This window comes from Taurulus bubalis (genome assembly GCF_910589615.1).
Source record: "Taurulus bubalis genome assembly, chromosome: 3".
In the NCBI taxonomy this organism is placed as follows: Eukaryota; Metazoa; Chordata; class Actinopteri; order Perciformes; family Cottidae; genus Taurulus; species Taurulus bubalis.
In genome coordinates, this window is record NC_136591.1 from 36865187 (window position 1) to 36891443 (window position 26257).

General features: G+C 41.6%; 2 protein-coding genes across 2 annotated transcripts; one reads left to right on the forward strand and one right to left on the reverse strand.

Moving 5' to 3' along the window:
- Positions 1-5096: 5096 nt before the first annotated feature.
- On the reverse strand, positions 5097-14736 carry khnyn (KH and NYN domain containing). The gene is made up of 8 exons (XM_079215823.1): positions 14490-14736; positions 12828-12962; positions 9495-11206; positions 8816-8946; positions 7960-8056; positions 7457-7564; positions 6695-6796; positions 5097-6482 (listed from the first exon to the last, which is right to left on the reverse strand). The coding sequence occupies exons 1-8, from the start codon at positions 14715-14717 to the stop codon at positions 6125-6127; spliced, it is 2871 nt and encodes a 956-aa protein (XP_079071949.1). The 5' UTR covers positions 14718-14736; the 3' UTR covers positions 5097-6124.
- Positions 14737-17576: 2840 nt separating this feature from the next.
- Positions 17577-26257, forward strand: ripk3 (receptor-interacting serine-threonine kinase 3; the record flags this gene model as incomplete). Its single annotated transcript, XM_079215824.1, has 13 exons — positions 17577-17605; positions 18509-18666; positions 18753-18918; positions 19834-19989; positions 21955-22103; positions 23513-23562; positions 24014-24175; positions 24259-24341; positions 24426-24489; positions 24997-25058; positions 26048-26099; positions 26186-26195; positions 26239-26257. Exons 2-13 carry the CDS (start codon positions 18515-18517, stop codon positions 26255-26257), a joined length of 1125 nt encoding a protein of 374 aa, XP_079071950.1. The 5' UTR covers positions 17577-17605; positions 18509-18514.

The window sequence follows — 26257 nt, forward strand, 5'->3', positions numbered from 1 at the left end:
TCGTTGCAGGTAGACCGTCATGTGCTCAGTTTTCATGCGTGTCACAGTTTAGTGGGAAAGATAAAGTCATGCAGGAGTTGAAGCACAAGAATGTTGTGCTGTTTTGAAAAAACGGGTTTAATGCTCTATTTCCTTGATCTCCAGTGAAGTTGGCTGCCAAACTCTTTCAGAAAAGTGTTCGTGTCTCTTACAGTATTGAGCTGAAACCGAAAAGTGTGCAACACAACACGACTACCTTCCTCATACTCAATCAGTTATGGGATTAGTAAAGTTGTTCTTTTACAATCCCACAGAGCAATGACTCAATCAATTGGTCAATCGCTAGAAAAAAAATATTTCTTTCAAGCAAAGGTCACTGAAAGAATGCAATAAATGATTCAAATACATTCATTGTTATTCCACCGGTGTCCCTTTTCCCTGTCTGCTGGTTTCAATAATCTGTTCTGTCTATCAAACCAGGATCATAGTGTTTTGTAGTAAGCACGTACGTATTAATAGAAATAGAAAACAGAGGTAAAATTAATCAAAATCTGGATCTATCAATCTATCTGGATTGCATATAACGCTGTTTTGAATTTAAATATATTTAGGGACCTGCTTCACAATGACATTAAGTTATTAACATTTAGTTACTGTTAGATGACCAACCATAAAAACACAGAATTACAGACTGTTGTATTTAAACCCAGGGCTGCAACTTGATCAACTTTTAAAACAATAATTGATGAATCTGTATATTATTTTTCCCAATGAATCCATAAACCTAGCTTTAGTTGTTGTATGCAAACAGTGAAGTTCAACAACTAGTTAGCTAACCTAACTAGTTAGCTAGTTAGCTAGTTAGGTTATAGTTGATTGGCAGTTTGAACCAACCACCAAAAGATTATTATTTATTTAAATAATTCACCAGAAAATATTATTTTTTCTAAGCAGGTTATTATAACATACAAGCAAACGTGATAAAGTTCTTGTGTAGCTAACTTTGATCCAGTTCCCTCAGTGATTCTAGGGCTAACATGTGTATACAAACATGTATTTATATTGGTAATAAAAGCCGACTGCTTGACAGAACAGAACAAATACAGAACTCAGGGTGAGGACATTAACAAACAAGTTGAAACAAGAGCAGAAGTTGATAGGAGGATAAATAACATTCCTACCTCATTGTTTATGAACGTTAACGTCAGTTGGGCTCATTTCTCCCTCCGCTTCCTCCGCCGCTGGCCGCTGCTGTCAAAGACACGTTTTAACCGTTTTAACCGTTAAAACCGGATTAAACCGTCAACGTCGTGCCGGAAAAACAACGTTGCTTCTCTCAGAAGTCTCGGACGTTACAGTCGGGAGGCTCGAGACTCGGCGTCGGGCTCTGAGTGAGTCTCGCGCGTCTGTGTGCGCGTGAGAGAGGGTTCGAGCGAGGAAGCAGGTGTATGCGGCGCGGGGGTGCGCACGCAATCACGGGCACGAGCGCTCTGGTCCAGCAATGGAAATAGGAGGAGACCAACAGAGAGGGATGGAGAGGGAGGACAGGCCAGAGCTCTTTAAAAACAACAACAACAACAACAACAACAACAAATTATATTTACTCAAGGACTGAACTTAAGTAGAACATTTAAAGGTACTTTGGTTGAATATTTTATTTTTATTCCACTTTCTAATTCTATTTCAGGCTACGTTTCAGAGGAAAATCTTGTGTAATATTACTTTTCCTTCACTACAATAATTGACATCTTCAGTTACAAATAAAGATTTTTTTTACCAAAAACATACACAATTAATTATGAAATACGTTAAGCTATAAATGCAGTACCCAACAAGTACAGCTGAAACAATTAGTTGATCAATTAATTAGCTGACTGACATAAAATGATCTTGCATTGTTTTACGGTTTATGTGAAGATCCCTTCCTTTGACTCATTTTAATATATCTATTTAATCAATATTATTCATGATCGATACAAAATAATAATCGGCCGATTAATCCATAATGGAAATAAGAATGACTTCAAAATGAGCAGTAAAATCCTGCTTTTACATGAATACAGTAATAATAATGTAATGATATAATATATATAATACAAGAGACATTTCTCTGCATTGAGTACTTTTACTTGTAATACTTTCAAGTACATTTTCCTGACTATATTTCTATATTTACTGTAAGTAGCCGAGCATTTTCTACGCAGTACTTTAACTTCATGTATTTATACAGTATGGTAGTACTTCCTCCACTGACTCTATAATAATACATCTGCTTATGCAACATCCCAACAATAAATGAATGAAGGTTATATTGTTCAACAAATGTTTTACAGGTGTTGATTAAACTTTGTGATCATTTTGGAGGCTGCATGTTTGAGGAGCTGGTTTATTAATTAAAAAGTGGGCTGTTCCTAATATTCAGGTTTATGACTCATGGTGGACTGAACGCCTCTCATTACACACATGATGCATTCAATGAAACAACAAGCAAGTCGAGACCTACAACGTATGTGATGAAAACAACAACTTAAGGAACAATGAGAATCCTTAATAGATGGAACATATTTGTCTAATAGCATTGAATAGATAAACAAACAAAAAAGTCCGATATGTCTTATTGTTGTCGTAATATTTCTTTACATCGGCAAAACAAGCGATTTTACAGCATCGGCAAACACACACACACACACACACACACACACACACACACACACACACACACACACACACACACACACACACACACACTCTCGTGTTGTTGTGAAGACGGTGACGCTGCAGGTTTTAGGGCCAGATAAAAGCTATTATATTTACTCAAGTATGGTAATTCTGAGCTATAATTGTACGCTATACTATTTCCATTTCTTTGTACTTTAAACCACATTTCACCACATACTCAATTTATCTGATCTAAAAGTTCAGCTACTTTGCAGATTCTGATTATTAACACAAAATACAATCAGCAAATAAATCCTGGTACATTATTCATATTATTATAGGTTCAAACAAGATTCTCAGCAGTATATTAACTAAGTAACTAAAAGGAGTTCCACCTTTAGAAACAGAATACAAGCCTGTAAACGCAGTACAAGTATATGCAGCAGGAAAAAAAGCAACTAAACAGTCAAGAGAACAAACATGTGTAATATTTACTAACCAGCGCATTTACAAGAATACAGGTTGCACTTTTAATTTTTCTTTATCTCTCCTTCTATAAACAATAACCATGAACAAATGAGTGGCGCAGCAGAGATTTAAGCTTTCAACTTCTTCCTCTAACCAAATATTTTGGCCCCATTCCAATAAGTACAAGTTTAAAGAAAGTACAATGAAGGCAACACCAAACGGACCAAACAGTGGATACGATGTATGCAACGCTGCATGGAGAAAATACGTTTTTATTGCATATGTTATGTGGTAAGCAAGAGTTCTACCTAGGACTGAAATACAAAATGAACACATTGTCAAAGACGCTGCAGAAACATGCCGAAATCTGTTGCATGTTGTTGCAGTTAGGAGGCTCTCCTTCACTCCTACCCTCCTGGGATGCAACAATATTCACAATTTATCATTTTCTAATTAATTTTGCACCTATTTATAACAGTTTTCTTTCATCTTTTACCCTCTCATCTGTCAAAAATGGAGTTTTGACGCACTGCCATGTCACTTTTCTATTATTGTGCGTTATGCAAATATATAAAACTGATGTTAAAAAAACAGCCTTCAAAGACTGGCAGCCGCCGCCCTTTGTGTGACTTTACCTTACATTATTATTGAACTCCTATAGAGGAGAATCAGACGTCACTGGGCGAGTCCACTGGGCGAATGCCTTGCCGTTCCCAAAATAGATGCGCTGCCTGATTTCACCTTTGTTCACGACTCACCCAACTGGAATATGGATCTATTCTCAGAAGTGCGGCGTCTTCAGTGATGTCCAAAAATAAAAACAAGGCTTAGTCTTTCTATTTCCATGTCTAATAAACACCCATATATGTTTATTGTGTAATAATCCTTACAAGCAAGACATGTACAAAAGAGTCACAACAGCGAGAGGAAGCAGAAGACGGCAAAGACAGAAGAAATAAAGACAGAAATAAAAGTCTCAACAGCTTTGCAGAGGAATTCACGCATCTGCCTCCCTTTATTCTGCAGAGAACCACCCGAATATTCCTCTCCAGACTATCTGTACAATATAATACTAGTAATAAAATGTTTCTGGTGGCATGAAACACCAGAGCACACCTGCATCACTGTTTTGGACATTGCACTTCAACATTTGCATTGTCATGTATGTGTTTGTGAAGGTTGAAACATCCTAATAAGCCTCAACAGATTCTGTCTATAGATGCATAGTTTTATTAAAACGGAGGTAACGTTGATCTCAACTCTCTGCAGAGACGTTTGCACATTAAAGAAATTAATCGACTTCATTTTCTGGACGGAGTTTCATTCTGTGTGTACTGCACAGTGACATGCATTCAATTCAAGCTCTGCCTCGCTAAACGGTGGTGAAGAGCGACCCCTAGAGGACATTCGTATATTAGAAACCAATTGAAAGCAGCCTTGGACATGTGATGTGTGACATGTAGAGAGATTGGGCAAATCAGAAATATGTCAGTATTCAATATAGTAACATTTACTATTATATGCCCTCAATAAAGGAAAACCCATCTTTTTTATGGAGGGTAAAATAGTCAATTTAGACCAAAATGATGTGCTCAACTGTAAAAACTATTCAATTAAATTAATAATTTCTTATTTTCTTTGGAGTTTTTGTCATGCACAGACGTGCATTAATGATTGTAGATGTTGTCCAATGTCACAATGGACAACATTGTGTGTTTCACAACTAGAAGCTAGAGCGCTTTGGGGCGCGTTACTCCACTGTAACGCACATTAATCAAGTATTAATCTGGTGATGTGCAGCTCAGAAAAACAGTTGAAAAAACAGCTACAATAAATCGAAATTGAAAATGTTTCCATCTGGATTGCATATAACATTTATTTAAATGCAGCGGGGATTTAATGGTTTATGTAACCTCACCACCACTTTTTAACGTCTTGACATAAATGTCCGCCAAAGAAAACTGAATGTAACACGTGAAAGACTTTTTAAAGACACTTTTTTTTAATTAAGAAATATCTTAACAGTAAACATGGACAGAAATCAGCATCAATCTCTCAAAATATACATATATAAACAATGCAAATAAGATGATTCACCCTCACAGTGAAAGGTGTGTAATGTGGTCTTCCACTGGCTGGTTTGAGGATCTGATCTTTGGTCACAAGAGCTGAAAAATTCACTTGACTTCCCTTCCCGAAGCACCGCCTGCTCGTCCAGATCCAGGACTACAATCATGCCAATCATCAGACCTGCTTAAAATAAATTAAATATATAAAAATAAGTGGTATGTATGTAATCATAGGATTGGTTTAGTATTATTGTAACGTTGCAAAATGACATCCAACCCCACAACTGATGCGACAACTATAGTCAGCGCCTCTTATTATCTGCATTTTGGTTTATAAACAGGTAGATATACAAATGTAAGCTCAGCGGGTTATAATGAATTCAGAATTAAGACAGATAATAAAAAAGCATTACAAAAATACTTTTCTAAAAGATAGAAATCCTCTAAAAACGAGCAAAAATATTTACTCGACTCCAGTTGGAGAGGAAGTGCTGGTTCTCACAAAACCACGGGAGAGAGAATGAACTGCACTTTGACGTTGTCGCTTGATGACAAACACGACCTCACTCCGTTTAACAACCCTGAGGCGCAGGTCCCTGAAGGCATCGTCGTGTTTTTAAGACATATTTTAAGACGAATAAGAGTCAACAGCGTTCATGTGCTAGTTTAGCCCGACACAAAGTACAGCTGAGGCTGATGGGAATGTGTCAGACAATACCTACAAGTGCAGGGAGAGTAAAAAGTCAGTGGGAGTTATCCTCTGGGGAACATGAATATCTTTACGATGTTCCATGGCAACCCATCACATCCATGACACGGTGTCTTTTCCTAAACTCCTTGCGTAAGCAGAACAATCATTAACCAGTGTGATTTTAATAAACAAGGGCAGAATAGTAAGAAGAGTCTGAATTTAGCCCCAAATAAAACATTAAGACCGTCGTGTCCTTCTACTACTGCAAGATCCGATCGGACAGCACGTTGATGTCCGTCTGCGCCGGGTTGAGCTGCAGCACCATGGCCACCGTGTTGTCCTGCCCGGGGAACACCTGGCACAGCTGCTCTCTGAGGCTGGCCGTCTCCTCGGGGCTCCGGTCGGGCCTGAACCCGGACGGCTGTCCCGGGCCCCACCCTTTCCCGTGCCCTCTGCCTTTACTCCGGCTGCCTCCGCCCGCCGCCCCGTTCGCCAGCGCTCCTCCGCCCGGCGTCCGGTCGCGGAAGTTCAGGAGCTCCGTTTGGGAGCGCGGATGTTTGGAGGACGGGAAGGTGGTGGCGGCGCCGGCGAAAGAGTGGTTCCCTGGGACCGGAGTCCTGAGAGGGAACAAAGAACATCACTTATAATAATTATTTTATTTATAAAGCACATTTCCCGGACAAAAGAGGTCACAGAGTGCTGTACAGTTAAAAAAACACAGTAAAAACACATTAAACTTTAACCCAGTTTCTGACTTGAAACTATGTCTGTGTGTTCATCTGTGTGTGTGTGTGTGTGTGTGTGTGTGTGTGTGTGTGTGTGTTAATACCTGTGCTCGCAGCGCAGGAAGTCATCCAGGTGAGGCCCTCCTCGGCCCAGAGGGTCGTCCGGCACCATGAAGTGATCCCCGACAAACGTGTACTGCAGAAGCCTGCAACATGACGTCATACCACTGTGATGAGTGCGCTGGCCCTTTAAGAGGTTTCCACACAACTTTTTTATACCAAGCAACACCGAATCTTTACTTTTATTATGTAAAAAAAATAATTAACGATCACTTTTGTCCACAAATATGAAAGTTCATCATAGCAACTTTTATTGTATTAGTATAAATTTAACTTGATTATTTTATTTTCATGCTACTTCATACTTCTACTTAAGGGAAATATTATACTTTTAAACTGCAATATTTATTTGACAGCTTTAGTTACTTTACAAATACATACATAAATGTTTTGCATACACAATATATTATATCTTATAAAACTAATATGTTTTGTTGTCATAATTAACTAAAGCACCGAACAATATATCCACAAAGAGGTGAATTGATTAGTTGATTGACAGAAGATGAATGGCAGCTATTCTGATAATCATTTAATTTTTACTAGGATTTGCTGCTTTTTCTTGTAATTACTTTCATATTTCCTAAGAGTATTTCCTGAATATTTTCAGAAAGCAAAGAGAAAATAATTTGCATATGTATATATATATATATATATATATATATATATATATATATATATATATATATATATATATATATATATATATATATATTATAAACTTTAGATTATGTGTCTCTTCATACCTCTTTTTGACGATGTCCATCCACGCGGGGGACTCGTCCGACAGGTCTCTCAGGTTGTCGTTGGTTACGATCACCCCGTCTGTCTTCTGCGCGTGCTGCAGCATGAATCTGGAGAAAGATTTCAAAGTTGCCAGGGGAAAAAAAGAATTGTATGTTCTTTGGCGCCACCCAGTGGTGTGTGGTGGTATCACGTGTGTTCACTCAAATACACTCAAAGCAGACTCATTTGTTTGTGTGCTGTGGAGGCACATCATTCTCCCACAATGCAATGCACAAAGGAAATGGAGGAGCTACTGACGACTGCAAACAAATATATATATAATAATACATTGTGGATGCTGGTGAAACAGCTTTAAAAAAAAGTTTTGTAAAGTGTGTTTGGCATATTTTGGAATATTAAAACAGAACTCTGTGACAATAATAAGAAGTACATACAGCTTCTGCATGGTTGTGTGAAAATGATGAATATAGCAGTTGTAAACATTTGTATAAAAGACGAATACCTGTCGTCGTACGAGGCGATCCTCCGGCCCTGCACCTCCCTGGACGGCGTGTAGGAGATCAGGCCCAGCTCCTGCAGCTCGCTCAGATAGTGCTGCTCTGCGAGGCCACGAACAAACAAAGCTATGTTTAGTCTGCTACTCCAAACGCCCACACACTCACACACTCACACACTCACACACTCACACGCTCGCCAAACCCTGATTTGTTTGCTTCTCTTTCAGAATGAAATACGAGCAGCGAGGTCTTTGTCATTTTTAAACCACGGCGTGCGTTTCACAAACGGGCAACTATTAAGAACGGTATCTTCTGTTTCTTCTCATAGATTGATATTTTCTAATTCCTATGTTTGTGAAAAAGGGACAAAATAGGTAAAAGAGAGATTAAAGAGGACTGGATGTTTTTTCTATTTCTAATAACAGGCTTTATATGTTATTGCTAAGCACTTGTGTTTCATCCTATTTTCTATAAATCTCATATCCTTTTACATTACATGTATTACCATATTTAAAATACGGGGAAATAACCCAGGGTCACGGAAATGTAAATGACACATTTAAATGCACACATGTAAATAAACGCACATTTTTTAAGCTGAAATGCTACAATATTCTCCTTTTCCAGCTATTCAAACGTAGGATTTACTGTCTTTTTGTCATATGTGATTGTACATTTTAGGATTTGGAAATGAAAAGACACCAAACCGAATTTCTCACTGCATTAAAAAAATAATTAGGAGCTTAATCAACGAGGAAAAATCCTAGTTCAAGTGTCCAAATCAATGTAAACTATTCTATTGCGATTCACATGGGAGATATCAGCTTTAAAACCCTTTGCCTCCCACACAGGACGTGCTACCTTTGATCTTGGGGTCGCTCTTCTGCCTCCACTGCGGCAGCAGGGCGCTGATGTGCCGATGGCCTCGGTCCCAAAAGTGCTGCACGGCCAGAGCGATTCCTCGACAGGAGAAGAAGTGACCCAAGCCGTGACTGTAACGCAGAGTTTGAGAGCAAAATGAAGATGGAACCATTCATCACAAAACCAGGATGAGAAACATCCTGCCATGCCTTTATTTCTTATATTTATCTCCCTTAATTGGAAATAAACTATTCTGTTATACCATCATTAGTAGCAGGAGTAGTAGTAGTAGTGTGTGTTTGTAGTAAATAACATTTATTTATATAATTAACGCCTGAATTGATGAAGGCGTTTGTAAATGACGAGGAAGCATAATTCTGTGTTTCTATTTTCACCTTTTCACTTAAGATTTCATTAAACCTATCATTTATTTAAAATGTGTACAAAATAAACCAAAACACTGGCAATGAGGAAGATCTCGGCTCGATAATAATGAGACTAAATATGAAGCAAAATTTTAATCTGCCTTGAATTGAATCCAACGGTGGGATCAATCCCTTATATTTAACCATCTTTCCTAAACCAGCAATTGGGAAACACACACAACAATTCCCACCCCATATCAACCCCTTTAAACAAATCAACTAAAACATCATAAACGTGTGTGTGCCACTCTGACCTCATGGCCACGTTGCTCCCGTCGATGATGATCGCCCTCACTTTCGGGTCGCCGGGTCTGTCTGTGAGCTGGAGGTCAAAGGGCATCTGCAGGCCTTCCATGAAGCGCTGCTCCCCCGTCACCACCACGGAGGCGGCGGCCGGGAAGCCCCGCCTCTCCCTCGCTCTGGTGGGAGACGAGTCGTTCCTCGCGGAGACCCCGGTGGGCTGAGGGACGTGGAGCACTTGTTTGAAGAGGGAAGAAGACTTGGGTTTGGGGATCGAGACGACGTCTTGGGTCGGGTGGTTCGGTTTCGAGGCGGACGGCTTCGGCCAGTAGTTGGTTTGGCCGCACTGCTTGTCGGGTTGGATATTAGCGAGTGGAAGATTGAGGCACGAGGGATACGTCGGCATGGGCGGCCCTTTCACTTCAGGAAGGACGACTTGGTGCGGCGTTTGTGAGTCTTTGAGCTTATGGAACTGAATAAACTCAGACACAGTCATATCCGGGCCTTCTGCACATCCTCTACGGTCAGATTTCCTCTTCTCCGCCGGTATTAAAAGCTCAACTTCTCTCGATTTGCCGCCGAAAGCTCCGCCTCTCGGTCCGTCTTTCTCCGGCGCCGCGTCGTCCATCTCTCTCGGCCCCTTCTTGAGGGCGCCGGCCTCTCGGCTGCCCTCCCTCTGCAGCTCCAGGAGCAGCTGGTGGGTGGACCGTTCGGGCAACATGCTGTAGACTTTGTCCACCGCCTGCTCCATGTACCCGCAGCTGGCGGCCGCCTTCTTCACCACGCCCAGGACGAAGTCTTCCTCGGGCTCTTCCTCTTTTTCCTCGGCGCCCCCGTTCCCCTCCGAGTGCGCGGCGTCCCCCGTTGCTCCCTTGACCGCCTCGGCGAGACCGCCGGCCTCGACGACCTCCATGTCCTCCTCTTCTCTGTGCTCCGTCTCGCACGGTCGGTTCCTCTCGCCTTGACTCGAGGCGGCGCTGCCCGTCTGCTCGCGGTCGCTGTGATCCTGCTCCTGCTGGATCATGTCCAGTATCTGCGAGGCCTCTTTGGGTCCCGTTCGGGCGAGGACCCGTTTCACGACATCGGGCGTGTACCCCATGGCCGTGAAGAACTGCAATTGGAGCCAAAACTCCTTGTTTCCCACGGACAGCTGCAGCTCCTGTCCTTCCTCCTCTCCTCGCACCTTTTTCATCTTGGCACCCAACTCCTGCTGCTCTCCCGCCGCCTCCTGAAGGGAACGGGTGAGTCTTCCCTCGGCGCCTTCGGCCCTCCCTCGGGTGTCCTCGGAGTCTTTCTCTGAACCTGCGGTCAAACCGTCAACCCACCGGTCCGTAGTCCGAGAAGGTTCAGGAAGTGTGTACGTCGCGACGAGAGGTTTGACCCATACGTCCTCCAACTCCTCATCTGACCCCGCCGCCGCATTGCCGTCCGTCAGAGCCGGGACGGGGCTCGATCTCAGCCCGGATTCTCTCACCAATTCCAGCAGGATTTCCTTCACCGCCCCCGGCAGCACGAGGAGATCCAGGGTGTGGCTGTCCTCCCATTTCTCCACCATAGCCTTGAACGCCCGGCGGGAATCCAGAGACTCGCCGAGGCCCTTGTCTCCGGCCTCGGAGCGTCTGGACTGCGTGCCGTCGCAGCGCTCCAACAGGTCCGTTATGAGGGAGTAGGCTCGCACCACCGGCTCCGCGAGACCGGATATGAGCAGGAATCCTGGCGAGCCGACCTGGTTTGTGGAGAGGAAAACAGAAGGGCATTAATCTTGCACCGTTCGGGCTGAACGATGCAAGCAAGTCGGTGTTTAAGGTGCAATCCAAGAAGTCCAGTTTGAGTAACAGATGAGTTTGAAGGCTTTCCATAGAGACGAATGTGGAAAGTATCACATGGCAATTATTTCATTGTTGTCGCTACGACTATTGATATCTAGCTAACGAAATAACCACATGGTAACGTTTCGTACACTTATATGAATTATATCCTTACTAAATAAAAAGTACTGAGTCATTTCTCCTTTAATTAAGAACTTAAGTGCAAAATTAACTAACAGTTTGACGTAAAATTTTAAAAATGAATGAATAGTTTCAGCTTTATATGCTCTCATGTGTGCACATAAACACAAAAGTAATCAGATTAAGACACTAGTCTGAGTCAAAATTGGAGTATGTGCTTGTTATTATCAATTTAGATGATTTAATTGTGTGTGTATATATATATATATATGTGCGAGACTGTATATGCTAGACTGTGCAGCTCCAGAGGTTGATGAGTTAGCATAGAACATGCAGAACTAAACGGTTGGAGAAGGACATAGATGGAACACAGACGTTAGTCTGAAACTGCTGGCTTCCTCAGCAGGATGCAGAGATACGAGGGCATGAGGTCACCTGAGGTCGCCTGAGGTCGCCTGAGGTCGCCTGAGCAACGTCACCGTGAACAACGGGTCAGGCTAAAGGGGCGCTACGGTAAAATAAAGCTGGAGCAGGATGGGAGACCTCCACGAGAAAGACTCCATCAAACCTTAAAATAAACTTTTATGGGAACTTTAGAATATTTTCAGCTGAGCTCCATTTTCAGACTGAAAACTATCAAACACGAAACACGGAGTCCTGTTTCCTGTTTGGGATAAGCTGACGATGTTAGTTTAGTTGAAAAACCCTTTACAGTTATTCCAATAAAAAAAAAAAAAAACATGAATAGGGGATTTCGAAGCAATTGTGTAGCAACAAGTAGCAATTAATAGCAAAAAATAAAGGTGGTAAAAGTAATTACAAAAAATATATATATTTCTTGTAAGAATAACAAGAATGCAAGATATCTCGTTATCGGTCAAGATCATTATTGCGTCATCAGTCGTGGGGGATTAGCACAAAGAGAGGAGTGATACTGAGTACTCATGTACTCCTCTAGTCATAACTCATGTACTCCTCTAGTCATAACTCATGTACTCCTCTAGTCATACTGTAACTCAGTACAATGTGCACACGCACACGAGCTACACGTATTTATACATTCACCGTGACTCACACTTTCAGGGTAAACTATGATCTCTGATGTCCATCGCAAATAAACATCTGCTTCGAAATGATAAAGATAATAAAAAAAGACTTCACGTTTTAAAGTTTTCTTTAACATCAAAGTAATCCGGTGAGAGTTGTTTTGTACATCAACGGGTGCACTGCCAACAGGAACTGGTAGTAGCTCATTCGGGGTACATATAATGGTGAAAAACTACCAAAATACTCGCTGGTTCTGAGTATCTAAAGACAAAAGTTCCAACCCTAATTGCTTTGTGTTCTCTTTCAGCGAATACAAATGGTACAAACAAAGACCCAGAATGCAACACTCACCACGATATGTGCCGAGGTGTTTTTTGTCAGGCAGTCCATGAACAGCCCCCTGGCGCCGCAGAAGATGCAGTGCAGGACCCCGGGATAAGAAACCTCCTGCTGCTCCTCCTGGTTCACGAGTCCTTTCACGAATAACTGCAGGACAGGAATATGATTTTGCATCATTATTGTTGTATTATTACCGTAGAAGTGGTGAAAATACTGCAGTAGTAGACTCCATCCAAGTGAATCATACAACATCAGAACTTAACGGTGCTTTCTTTCACTCAAAAACAGCACTCGCTTGTTCCGGAGCTTTCAATTATATCACATGCTCTTCCTCGGCAGACATAGTCTGCTCACTTATTATTATTGCACTGTATGAATTAACATTTGGACATCTACACTTCGACACCTGAGCAAATTATATAGACAGATGTTGACTCAGTGGAACTGATATGTTTGTGCCTTCATTTATATATTTTCTTATACTATTAGCATTTATAGCAATTTTTTTTTGTATTCTTAATTCTAATTCAATTTTTTTTACCTCAAGTTTATTGTAATTCGGTGTGTAAGGAGGACCTAGCAATATACATTTTTCATTGTACGGAGTAACTGCCTGTTATCTGTGCAAATAATAAAATTAAAATATCTTCAATCATGACTTTAGAATAATAAAAAAACAGAGTTTGGTTTATATTGAGGACTTCAATAAAGCAGACCCAAAGAGTGTGTTAAAAGGCAACACTTTCAACAGTAAAAAGGCTACTGTACCTTTAAGAACACGGTTAAAATGTTAAATACAAACTTTAGTGCAGGCACTCAATTCTTCAAGTCTGTCTTAAAGGGATAGTAATGCTGTCTTAAAGGGACAGTAACGCTGTCTTAAAGGGACAGTAACGATGGGCACTGTCCAGGGAAACACAGAGCGGGGAATTCCCATTCAAAAATACATTTTGTGAGAAACGTGTTGGTTTTGACTGACTCAAACTACCGAAGCCTCCTTTAGCTATGAGTGTGTTTTTTTCCTTGGTGTGTGAGTTTTGTCTTACAACACTTTTATCGGGAGGGCACAAAGAACAGATCTTTAAATGTTGAGTATGAACATGAGGAAAGGATTACAGCGAGCACGACCTGTTTGGGTGCTCAACATCCTCCTCTGAGCTTCCTGCACGCCGGTGCTGCTGTTTGCAGCCGCTATGCTAATGACTGCACGCCGTACGCCACCGTGTGACCTTTAAAGGTCAGCTCGCATGCGCCCAACATCACAGGCAGCAGGTTTGTGTCTGTGCATTAGTTTATGAGACCTGTGAGATTTAATGATGTCAATATGTAAAATATTGGCTCAGTCAAACTGAGGTATGCGTCTCTGAGAAAAGAGGAAATACACTTATCTATCTTCTTATATGTACTTGACAATCACGTGATTTATTTTGTGTCAAGGTCTCCGTCTTCTGATCATTCTTCATGAATTAAAAAGACGTCATTCTGAGTGCACGCGTCAGCAGGTGCGACCACGTTTGGTTCCGTGACTCAACTCAAGACTCGTGACAACGTTTTTTTTTTTTAAATCCCCTGGATGAGTCACCCGCCAGTACAGCACCCTTAAGACTACCAGTAATGCCAAGAGCATAAAGATTGTGTGCTTTAAGTCATATCAATCTGAAAATCAGGGCTCACTTTGGCCGCTTCCACGTCGTCGCTCGGCCCTCGCAGCTTCAGCCAAATCTGCCCGTTGTTGCCGTGGGCCGCCGGGTCGTCGACCCCGATCCCAAAGGTCACCCCGAATATCCGCTCCACGGTGCCGTGAAGGGAGCTCAGGGATCCCCGCAGCATCCCGGAACACGCAAACTCGTCCTCCACCTCCAGCGGCTCTCCTCCGCGTCCATCACCTCGGTCCCCGTCCATCCCTCGTTCTTTAACTCGCCGTCAGAGGTTGCACATACTGTGGAGAAGAAGAAAGAAACGGTGCAACTGTGGTATTTTGAGGATCTGATTATAGAAACATCAGGTTAACAACAGTGATAAAAAGGTGTAATAAGACGGTGTATATACACTGCAGGAGATACGATGAACTACAAGTCCCAGAGGAGCACTGGGATGAGAAACCACCCGAACAACAAGCTTAAGAGTTTGTTAAAAATATAAAAATATATAGAATATTTTTTTGGGGGTCACTTTTGACTTTTCTGGCAATGGCTGATGGATCAAACTGAAAATACATTTAGTATAAACCTGTATTTAAATCCATAGTTACAAACCACAATGCACCACCTTTTGTTATAAAAGTAAGAACACCACAAAGAAACAACAACACAAGTATGTGTGTCTCCTAATTTTTCAGGACTTGTTGCTATAAGAACTAGCTTAATATCCCTTGATCACGTGTTTCTTTTAGTTTGTTTTGAATTTTAAATCTCGATCTGTAAAACTAACAACATAATAATGACAATAAAGTAACACAACGCAGCACCTCTCCAGCACTTTGCACCCAGAGGTGCTCACCTTCTAGCATGCAAACGAGTCACACACACACACACACACACACACACACACACACACACACACACACACACACACACACACACACACACACACACACCGGCAACAACACTCCCGTTGAGGAGATTCAAGTGAATTCCGCTCTTACAGACACAGTTTACGCAGCTGTGTGGCCTATTGCGCAAATACTTGTGGCGCATTAATCCCTCTATAAATAGATCTTGTTTTTTAGTAAATAAACAGCAGGGAACACGTACCGGACAGCTGCTGGTTTTAAGAAGCAATACAACAATAGAAAATAGGATTTTCTTCCCGTCGTTCTGCTTACGTGAGGTCGATCTCTCTGCGTCTTCTCAAAGTTTCGTTTCCAGCTGCGCGCGGCTCGTCGTCGCTGCTCGCGCTTCCGCACTCCGTGAAACAACAACAACAACAATGGCAACGCGCAGCCGATCGGACCAAAGCGCGTGCCACGATGGGACGGACAGAAGAAGAAAAGGGAGGAAACTTGACGGGGAAGTAAAGAGCGAACCCCCTCCTCCTCCTCCTCCTCCTCCTCTTCCTCCTCTTCCTCTACCTCTGGATGAGGAAGACAAAACCGAAACTAAACCAAAGAAGAAAAACACACATTTCACAGTCGGGGGGCGGTGACTCTGGCTCGATATCGCAATGATATAGTCACCATGTGACATAATTGTCCCTTTAATAATCATATGCACTCATCTGTGGACTCTTCAGATGTATTTTAACGTCATAAATATACAACAACTATATCATAATATCCGTGTGATGATAGTTTTTTTCGCATTAATTAAACATACATGATTATTATAACAGACAGTGCGTGATAAAAGTGTGCTTTTGAAGGATTTTTCAAATGTTTTATGTTGACTTGGGTTGTTGGGTCAAAGAGGAGATAAAGGGAATTTCCAGTGACGTCAGAGCGGGGTTTTTCTGTGCTTTTTTTTTTTTTTTTTTACTCTGCTCATTGACAGACAGATGCTGGAGCCTGTTTGAAACGCATCTGTGTCTCGACATCCCATAATCCAAGAAGGGAATTTATTCCTCAAAAGGCACTTTTATGTGTTCACAACGTGGTTTCCTTGGTGTTACTTTGATGTGTCCGAGACAGGAAGAGACGTCTCCTCCTCCACTGAGCATCCTGTGTGTGTGTGTGTGTGTGTGTGTGTGTGTGTGTGTGTGTATGTGTGTGTGTGTGTGTGTGTGTGTGTGTGTGTGTGTGTGTGTGTGTGTGTGTGTGTGTGTGTGGAAGAAGTACTTAGATCTTGTACTTTAAAGTTAAAGTATAGAAGTACAGCAGCGTAGAAGTACTCTGCGACATTTATTCAAAATGTCCCGTATAAGTAAAAGTACAAAAGTACAAAAGTACAAAAGGTCATTTAATAGTACAATGTATTTATCAGATTCCACTGAGTGATAAATTAATGTTTGAGGTGGAGCTCATTTTTAATGATTGTGTGTTCTGCTGAGTAGTTTAATCTTTAAAAATACATCCTAATTTATGTCTTGATTATATCATTTTTATTAATCTGAATCTGCAAAGTAACTATAAAGTCAAGTAAGAGCAATATTTCCTTCTGAACTGTGAGCAGTGTGACCTAAATGCAGACATGTTGTGTTGTGTTGTGTTGTGTAATCATTGGTGTAATCACCAGTGATTTAAAGTAACTCCACCTATTTACTGTAAATCATTTAGCAGACTGCGCCCTCTGCTGGCAGAACTCAAAATGGACTCTAAAGTCTTTTTTAAATCGTTTTTTGGGGTGTAAACTTTAGTAAAATGTCCATAAAAAGCTGGAGCTTGTGATATGTGACATTTTTGCACATCATACCTGTCTGTCTCTTCTTATACAAGACAATCTGCTTCATGACTATCAAATAAGGGCATAAGAAGTATATTTAAAACGACTAGATCACGGCAAAAACAATGAGTAGGGCCATTTTCTGCTTATTATATTTCCCACAATTAGAGCTATTTAAAGTGTTAAAGCTAACTTATGTTACAACCATAACCACGCTCCCTACACATGTTAATACCTTTACATTATTTAAATCATAATGAACAAAATACACATAAGCAGCCATTAAATCTAAACAGGAGTAGGGTTGAATCCGTTCTCATGACACACTTAAATGTCTGGTGAGCAGTTCGGAAGCAGAAGTAAAAAAACAGTTTCACTTCTGTTTTAGTGGAACATGAGCTGCTGCCCGCAGTAGAAAGTCTCTGAATGAGCAGCAGGGGTTGAACGATGAGGAAGAAGAGTATATCGCTAAGGGTGAGTGGGAAAGAAATCCCCTAATATACTTATTAGGGTTTTAAGTGTCTGTTTATCAGAAATGTGTCAGACTTTGTGGTTCTTACATTTCAGTGTCTGTTGTCTTTTCATTCATATCAACCTTTTTTTTATGTTAAAGTTATGTAAATACGTTGTGTTCAACTTACTATGGTAGATTTAGACTTTAAAACTACAATTTAGTCGAGTTTAGTCCTGAGCAGGTGGACCAAATACCTGATAGTATGATGTCATCGCAATATAACAGCGCCAAGCACGGAAGTATTAGTGAGGATCTTTTATTAGTGAGGATCTTTAGATTTTACAGGGGTTCCTATTATTTTGTCCACCCCACAGGGGCTTTATGATATGTGTCAGGTAGCCTGAGCGACACAGTGTGGTTTCCTGTTGTTTCCTCTGTGTGACATAGAAACCATAGTAAAACAAAGAAAAGGTGAAGATACTCAGTGTTTTAGATTTATCAATAAGCAAAATATGTCAAACGTTCACTGGTTTCAGGTTCTCGAACGGAAACAAATCCAGTTTAGTAAATTATATATTTGAAGATTCTAGATTGTCAAAGACTTCAGAATAGACTGGGGCATGTTGATGGTATTTTTCACCACTTTCTGTCATTTTATAAACCAAATAATTGATTTATTGGAAAAAATGATGAATAGATTTCATCCGTAAATGAACTACATGACTCTATATGCAATAAATGTATCGTGTAAAAGCAAAAATCGTGTGTGTTGCGTGTGTGTGTGTGTGTGTTTTCTAAATCGTGCTGAAACAATGGTAAAAACCTGTAATCCAGCCTCCTCTCACTAAGTGACTGCTTTTAGAGGAACAATACATTTCAGTCAAACAAACACACACACACACATTAATAATTTCCTCCTCCAGTGAACGATGTCCAGCTGCCAAGCTCCTCTCCTGATCGAAGACTCCAGCCTTCAGGGCTGGACGGTGATCGGCTCCGGGGGTTTTGGACAAATCTTCAAAGCCAGGCATTGCCGGTGGGGCTGCGACGTGGCCATCAAACTGCTCCGCTGTGACGACGGGTGAGCTGTTGACAACAACACAAAGCTTTCTGTTTACGACTGACTGAAGGTACGACTTTACCCATGATGCAATCCAACGCACACAGGACCAGCGCCTCTTTGCTGCGGGAGATCGACATGATGCGTCTGGGGAGCAGCCCGCACGTCATTCTGGTCCGAGGGGTCTTCAAGGGCCGGGTGCCGCCCTCTTCCTACGCCCAGCTGGGCCTGGTCATGGAGTTCATGGAGAGAGGATCGCTGGCCACCGTGCAGGTATCGAACCACCGGAAGAAGAACTCTTTTACGCCCTAACCCTAACCCCTAATGCTATTTGCTGTTTGAGTTGTGTTTAGAGGTTGCACATGCGGGTTATATATGATTGTAGCCCTGATTTCTATGTTTAATTTGATACCTAACATGTTTTTTGGGGAATTTATACCATGTTTTTCCTCTTGATTTGTACCCGATATAAAAGGGTCCCCATTTTTGGAGCCTGCATTATAAAAATATAAAAGTAGAAGAACAAAAGTATCAAAAGTAAAAGTACTAGTAGGGTGTTTTGTAGTTTGGATTTGTGCATACAAAACAAATGAAATCATATAAATATGTTTTTTTTAAACAAATTAATCCAGTGGTTCTCAAATGGAGGTACATGAAGGCACTCCATGGGGTATGTGAGACTGAAAATATATATATAATAAAAATTAGCATCCATTCAAAAATCCTTTAGAAATAATTATTTAAGTGTAAGATCATGAAGATAATTGTATATATTCTGTTAAATGAGACACTGATGGCTCAGCGCTGTGTATTACATTGTTTTTTCAACCAAAAATGATTTTGCACTGGTCAGGGTTACTTGGTTGAAAACATATTTCACAGGGTGTACATCACTGAAAAAAGGTTGAGAACCACTGAATTAAACTATCAAACAGTTTACAAGCAGCTGAAACGATTAGATTGACAGAAAATACTATTTCGACCTTTTCAATGGAATTGCATTTGTAGCCTCATGTAGCTACTTGTTAGCATCCACTTTTGTTAATTTTACAAATTCACTAGAGGGATATTTACTGACCCATTTTATGTTGTAGGACAACACGTTAAAGTCTCTTGAGCTTCTGATGACCTCAGACCTTAATTTAGGGATCTAAACCCCCCCAAAAAACGATGGAAACACTCTTTCAGGACAACTTACACGGAGCGCCCCCCTGGCCGCTGGTCTTCAGGCTGGCCCACCAAGTGGCTCTGGGGGTTAACTTCCTCCACAGCCTGACCCCGGCCCTGCTCCACCTGGACCTGAAGCCCGGCAACGTGCTGCTGGACAACGATCTCAACGCCAAGGTGAGCCTGAGGCCCGCTGACTTCCTGTTGTGAGATCGGTTTGCACTCAGGATACTTCTGCATACGGAAGAAACACTAGAGCAGTGTTTTTCAACCTTTTTTGAGCCGCGGCACTTTTTTTACAATAAAAAAAAAATCCTGCAGCACACCAATAACCAAAAAAGTTACAAAATGTCACATTGTAGCATAACACAGCAAATATGCTGACAATCTGTCTCTTGATTTGTTGATCCTTACTCACCTGGGCCTGTTTGGAGCTATCAGTCTCTCTCAGTTTTTTAGCTTTTGTAGCAGCCATTCTTTAAAAAAGCTCACACAGATATGTTGTGGAAAATAGGAGCATTGTTGAAATTGGTCTGTTTATAAGAATGGGGAACTTCTTAGAAACTGCCAACCAGAAACTGACCAAAGGTAGATCAGCAAAGCTCAGCTTTAAACCACGGCTCAGTTAGTTCCTCCTGCTCGTCAAAGTCAGGTCCTTTTCCCAAATATATGGGTCCCTAACCCAGTCAAGGCATTCAGTGGAGGTTGAGGGAAAATACAAAAACAACTTTGCAGGCTCAGACGCTCAATAATGGCAAACTTATTTGCGGCAACTAATTCATTAATTTTTTTGACCGATTAAGTGAAATTGGACATTTTCCAACGGCACACCTGACGATCTCTGTGAGAGATTGTCAGGTTGAAAAATCACTGCACCAGAGGGAGGCTGAAAGTCATTTAAAGGCTGGGTGTGTGAGACTTAGTGCCATCTAGTGGTAGGTTGCAGATTGCAACCAACTAAATACTCTGTGCTGGAGAACTACGGTGGTCTACAGGTAGAGAGAGGGATCTTTAGGATTTTAGTACAACTTATCAATACTTTCTAAATGACTAACTACTTGCTTTTAAAAACATATGTATTTAAAAACCAATCAATTCAGAACAGGATTGAAATGTATATTGATCAGCAATGGTTATGTTTACAACAACCAAGTCACTTTTAATGTGCTGCTTTGTAGCGTTGTATTGTGTGTCTTGTGTGTTCTTCTCACCACGCATAATGTATATTGTGTCTTTCATCCTGTACTGTTTGCTATTGTGTTATGTTTGTTATGACCCGTCAAGGGACTACAGATGCAAATTAGCTGAAGCTAATGTTGTCACATGTTAATAACATAAATAAACACTTCTGAGTGAAGTTTATAAAGAATGAAGAACACAGACGTCCGTAAAAGCAAACGGATCACTACGATTCTTAGTTTCAGATGATTATGCACTGATTAAAACATAGTTATGGATATTGTTGCCTACACAGTTTCTTTATCAAAGAGAAACAGACATAGTTTTCCCCTAAATGTTGTAACTTGCTTATCAGCAGAAATGACGTGTGGCCACGATCAATTTCACTTCTTTTATTGTTAATTGCCATGTGCGGCCTAAATTACGCAACTAAATTACTCACAGCAGTGACATCAAACACAAATGTTTGTGTCACATCCCACTCCGAGTAACATGTTGATACAATATGCAAAAGGAAGTTATGATCCTAATTCCTGCAACACCCCTAGTAATTCAAGCTTAGTTTTTTGGACAAAACATTTTTTTTTTCTCCATTTAAGTCAAGAATCACTATAGTTGTCAATTTATTTTCTGTATTAACTAATTGATTAATGTACTATTATTGACAACTAATTCAAGCTCAGTTTCTTGGACTTTTTTTTCCATTTATTTCCCTTTAGAATTATTGAAATCTCAAGAGTTGCCAATTTATTTTCTGTCAATCAACGAATTAATCTATTTGCAAATCCCTATCGTTTCACCTGTATTAACTATTGGGTAATTTAATTAATGATACAATTTTATTTTGAATTTTTAGAAGCTCTTTGTATGTTATGTGTACAAAAAGCTTAAATTGTAGTAAAAGCAAAAACTATAACCTTCCGCTCGGTGCCTCCTTCATCTCTTTGCTATTTCTCTCTCCAGCTCACAGACTTTGGCCTCTCCCGGTTGTACCACAGCGTCAAGCGGTGTTCCCAGAAGGCCAGCGAAGAGGAGGGCGGGACGCTCAGCTACATGCCGCCGGAGGCGTTCCAGCTGACGTACAAACCGACCCGAGCCTCCGATATCTACAGGTGCGAGAAGCTGCACTCGGATAAGAGCGTTTAACTTATATCAACCAACGAGGACACATAAGTGACTGGCACTGATGCAATTTTAACGTTTATTAAAGGGGAGGATACAAACAGGTTTGAATTTAAGTACAATTACACATAAACAAGGGTTATTTATCACCGCCAAGCAACACTAGGCAAGGCAAGGCTATTTGTACAGCACATTTCAACAACAAGGCGATTCAAAGTGCTTCACATAAAACCATTAAAAGCATCAAACCATTAAAAGCATCAAAACACTAGAACACTAACGTTACAAATGGAAACACCATCACTAACGTCGGGTATATATTACCAATTATAATGTAACTGATAAAAAATATGTCTCATCAAAATCCCACGCAAATTGAATCACTTCACTTGGAGTATTTTACCCTATAGAACTATCATTGGGGTACCCTGAAAAAAGGCTCAAAATCAGGTGAAAAAAATAAATGGGAATCGTCAATGAAACATGATTCAAAATATAAATAATGGAGCTATCAACTTGTTCTTTCGTCCACCCGTTCCTGGGACACGTGAGCCTTGTCCTGTGAAGCAACCGGAACTGTGGCTAGCAGCGGCACAGAGGCTGCGACCCGGGCTGGGGGAGACCGGCCCGTTGTCGGGGAACCGGCATCTGGGTTCGGCCTGAGCGCCGGCAGGGAACCACCGTCCGGAGACCCTACCCCCCTCTCAAGGGATGGATCCAAGACGTCCCCGCAGACCACGGGTGGGTGGAGGGGAGCCGGCGGTGGGCGCTGCTCTGGGGACTCCAGAGGCGGTGCTGTCCTGGGGGGTTCCGGAGGCTGGGTCCGCTCCGGAGCGTCGGCGGGAAACCGGCCTCTGAAGTTGACCGGGGCATTGTCGGGGAGGCTGGGGTTGACCACGGCATGGAAGTGGCGGCCAGAACCGAGGCTGGCCAGGACACCCCCGGGGAGTCGGCGTCTGGAGACGGCCGGAAGCCACACTGGAAGGCCGGAGTTGAGACCGCCGGGACACACGAGACAGGACTTCAGAATAAAACCGGAACACAGAAAAACCCAAACCGTGACACCCTCTATCACTAACGCCGGGTGAAAATCACGTGCCTGTTGAAAAAAAACAGTGATCGGAGCAGGAAGACACGGCCACCTTCAATAACGTCTGAGCAGCATGAAGCTACACAAAGACCCACGCAATTCAGACAAAAGCAACACAATGAAAATGACGTAACCACAATCACACGGGTAAAAATCACCCGACGTTAGTGTTCTAGGGTTAAAGTGTCACTAAGGGTTGTTTTACAGCCACATGAGGGAAATGTTTTCACGTGAGGGTGAACAAACTGGTTATTAAAACCAGGGTGTGGTTGGTATGACATAATTAGTGACTCTCTGTCTCTCTTTCAGTTATGGCATACTCTTGTGGTCCATTGTCACTGGGACAAAACCGTATGCACGTAAGTGACTGTTGTGTCTTTATACCTTTTGTGGCCTCTTGCTCACCATGAATGTTCAAAACATCTTTGTTGTTGTCTCATTTGAGCGGGGCTTTGTTGTCCTTGCATTATGACCCTTATGACACATGGTGCAAGAACGGCGGGACTTTACGAGTGTAACCACACCTGCTGTTTGTTTTCTTGGCTGTGAACTTTATGTGCAGCTCTGAAGTTCATCTCAGGAACAGTTTAGCATCTTTCATCAGCGTGTTGATTTTACAACCTGCAAAAATCAAGAAGCTGATGAAAGACGCTAAAAGGCCTTTTGCATTCCGCGTTGTTGTTGTAAAAATTTAGATTATTGCAGCTTCCAGCACAGTCGGAAGACATATCTGAATGTAAGCATCCGTCCAGAGCTGATATTCAGGTGTTTCTGAGGTCTCACTAACCTCTGATCCTTCCTCCGCTGCAGATGCAAAGTCCAGCTTGGTGCGGTTTCGCATCCCAGAGGGAGACCGTCCCCCGCTGGACGAGATCAAGCTCCAGGCTGCTGGACTTGCAGGCTTGACGAGACTGACGGAGCTCATGGAGAGATGCTGGGACAGCAAACCCGAAAAACGGCCCTCCGCCCTTGGTGAGAAAACTCTTGAGTTGACGCAGAACATTACACTTTCAGCAGCTCGTGGTGCTAACGCTACATCTCTACGTTGTGCGCAGCGTGTACGACTGAGGCAGAAGAACTGTACAAGATGCACAAACTGAATATTAGTGATGCCGTCCACCAAGTGCTGAAAAAACTGGTGAGGGAAAATCTTTTCATAATAGTTACGCTAAGATGATGGGAAATTGTGACATGACGTACGTCTTTTTCTTCCTCTTTCCAGGACCAAAGGGAAGAAGAAATAATGATGGAGCAGATTGAGCGGGTTCATGTCACTCCGGTTTCAGGTCTGCTTTTGTGTCATGAGATAGAAACCACTTTCGTGGCTGTACACTAAATCTGAAGCTAAAGCCAGCAGCCCCAGTTAGCTTAGCGTAGCTGAACAACTGGGGGAGAAAGTAGCGTAGCACTGTCCAAAAAACAAACAAAAGAACCCTTTTAACACGTTATATATCTTGATTTTATGTACAAGAGCCAGGCTCGCTGGCCTGTTAGACCTTGTTTGTTTCATCAGGCTCAATGTTTCCCCCGTTTCTAGTCTTAATGCTAAGCTAAGCTAGCCTTCTGCTGGCTGCAGCTTAATATTTTATTTTATTTTTTTCAGTTGTGTAGTGTTTGCAGAGTTTGTTGTTGCTTTTAACTTTAATTGCGCAAAAAAGCCCATACTAGAAATAGGCACTTGAGTTAAGATAATTGACTTAACTTAGATTGAGCCATTTTTAGCTAGATAAAAAATTGCTGTTGCAAAAATACAAAGATTTTAATACATATGTTATTTTATCATTGTTTTGCAGCAAGTGAACGCGAGGAAGTGAAGATTCGTGATACCGTGCCAACAGGTCACCCACCGATCCAGGTGAGATTCAGACTATTCACCCGGTCGCTGCTATAATTTCCGAAACATTATTTTATTGCATTCAAAGCCTAGGAAAAGTTTAAATTAACTCAGTTCCAAAACACTAGGTTCCCTTAATGGATAACAGACCACACTTTAACATCATGACTCACCATGTGGTCTGTGAGATATTCATAATTTTATTTGCCACAAATTGGCCAATGCTGTGGTGTTTCTACACTACACTTTTTCTTTTTGCTGCCTTGTGGGGAAATATGACATGCATCACTTCCTGTTGCACCAGGGGATTTTCACAGGAAAGAGTGTTGAGCACGGTGAACGTAAAAAGCCTCGATGACATGAACCAGGATGACAAATTCAAGATTATGGTCTTTACTTTCTAACTTTAGTTGGTTGACAAGATTAAAACCACTTTCATGTCGTTTCACTGAATATGTAACTTTAGCCATCGGCTGGTTAGCTTAGCTTAGCATAAAGACTGGAAACAAAGGTAAACAGCTAGCATGGCTGTCAACCAAGCGCCTCTAAAGCGCACTGATTAACGTGTAATATTGTGTTTATCTAATACGTACAAATGCAAAAACAACAAATTGTACCAAACTATTTATTGACTGTTCGTGGCAAAGAAATGCCCGGGAAAATTGTGAATTGTTGTTTCTACACAGTTTTCATACAGATTAAACGAAATAAATACACCAAATACTAAACATAAGAGGTGCCGATTTTGTTACCTTTGGACAAAGCCTGGCTACCCATTTCCCCTCGTTTCCAATCTTCATGCTAAGCTAGTTGGCTGTTGGGATTACAGGCATATGGTTAACTTAAATTTTGAGAATAAAGGTAGAAAGATTCAAAAGAAGAGAAAATGACCGTGTCGATGAGCAAAACAGCCATTTATTTCCGATAATACTAAATGTATGTGCAAACTGGTAATTAACTATAGTCTTTGTAGTGATGACGGTGCAACTTTTACCTCTGTTTTGTTGCAGGAAATGGCCGTCAGTGGGACTACAAATAGAAGAGACTTAGCAGGAGCCAAAGGTAAAAAGGAAGAGAGAAGGGAAGCTTTATGTTGTTAGATCACAAATCAGACAAGCAGACAATCAGCTAGTTGTCTTCCCTTTCAGATCGGCCTTCGTCTCGGCCTTCAAGCGGGTGTTATGATGACGTGATCCGCCAGTCGACGGACGATGGCGTGA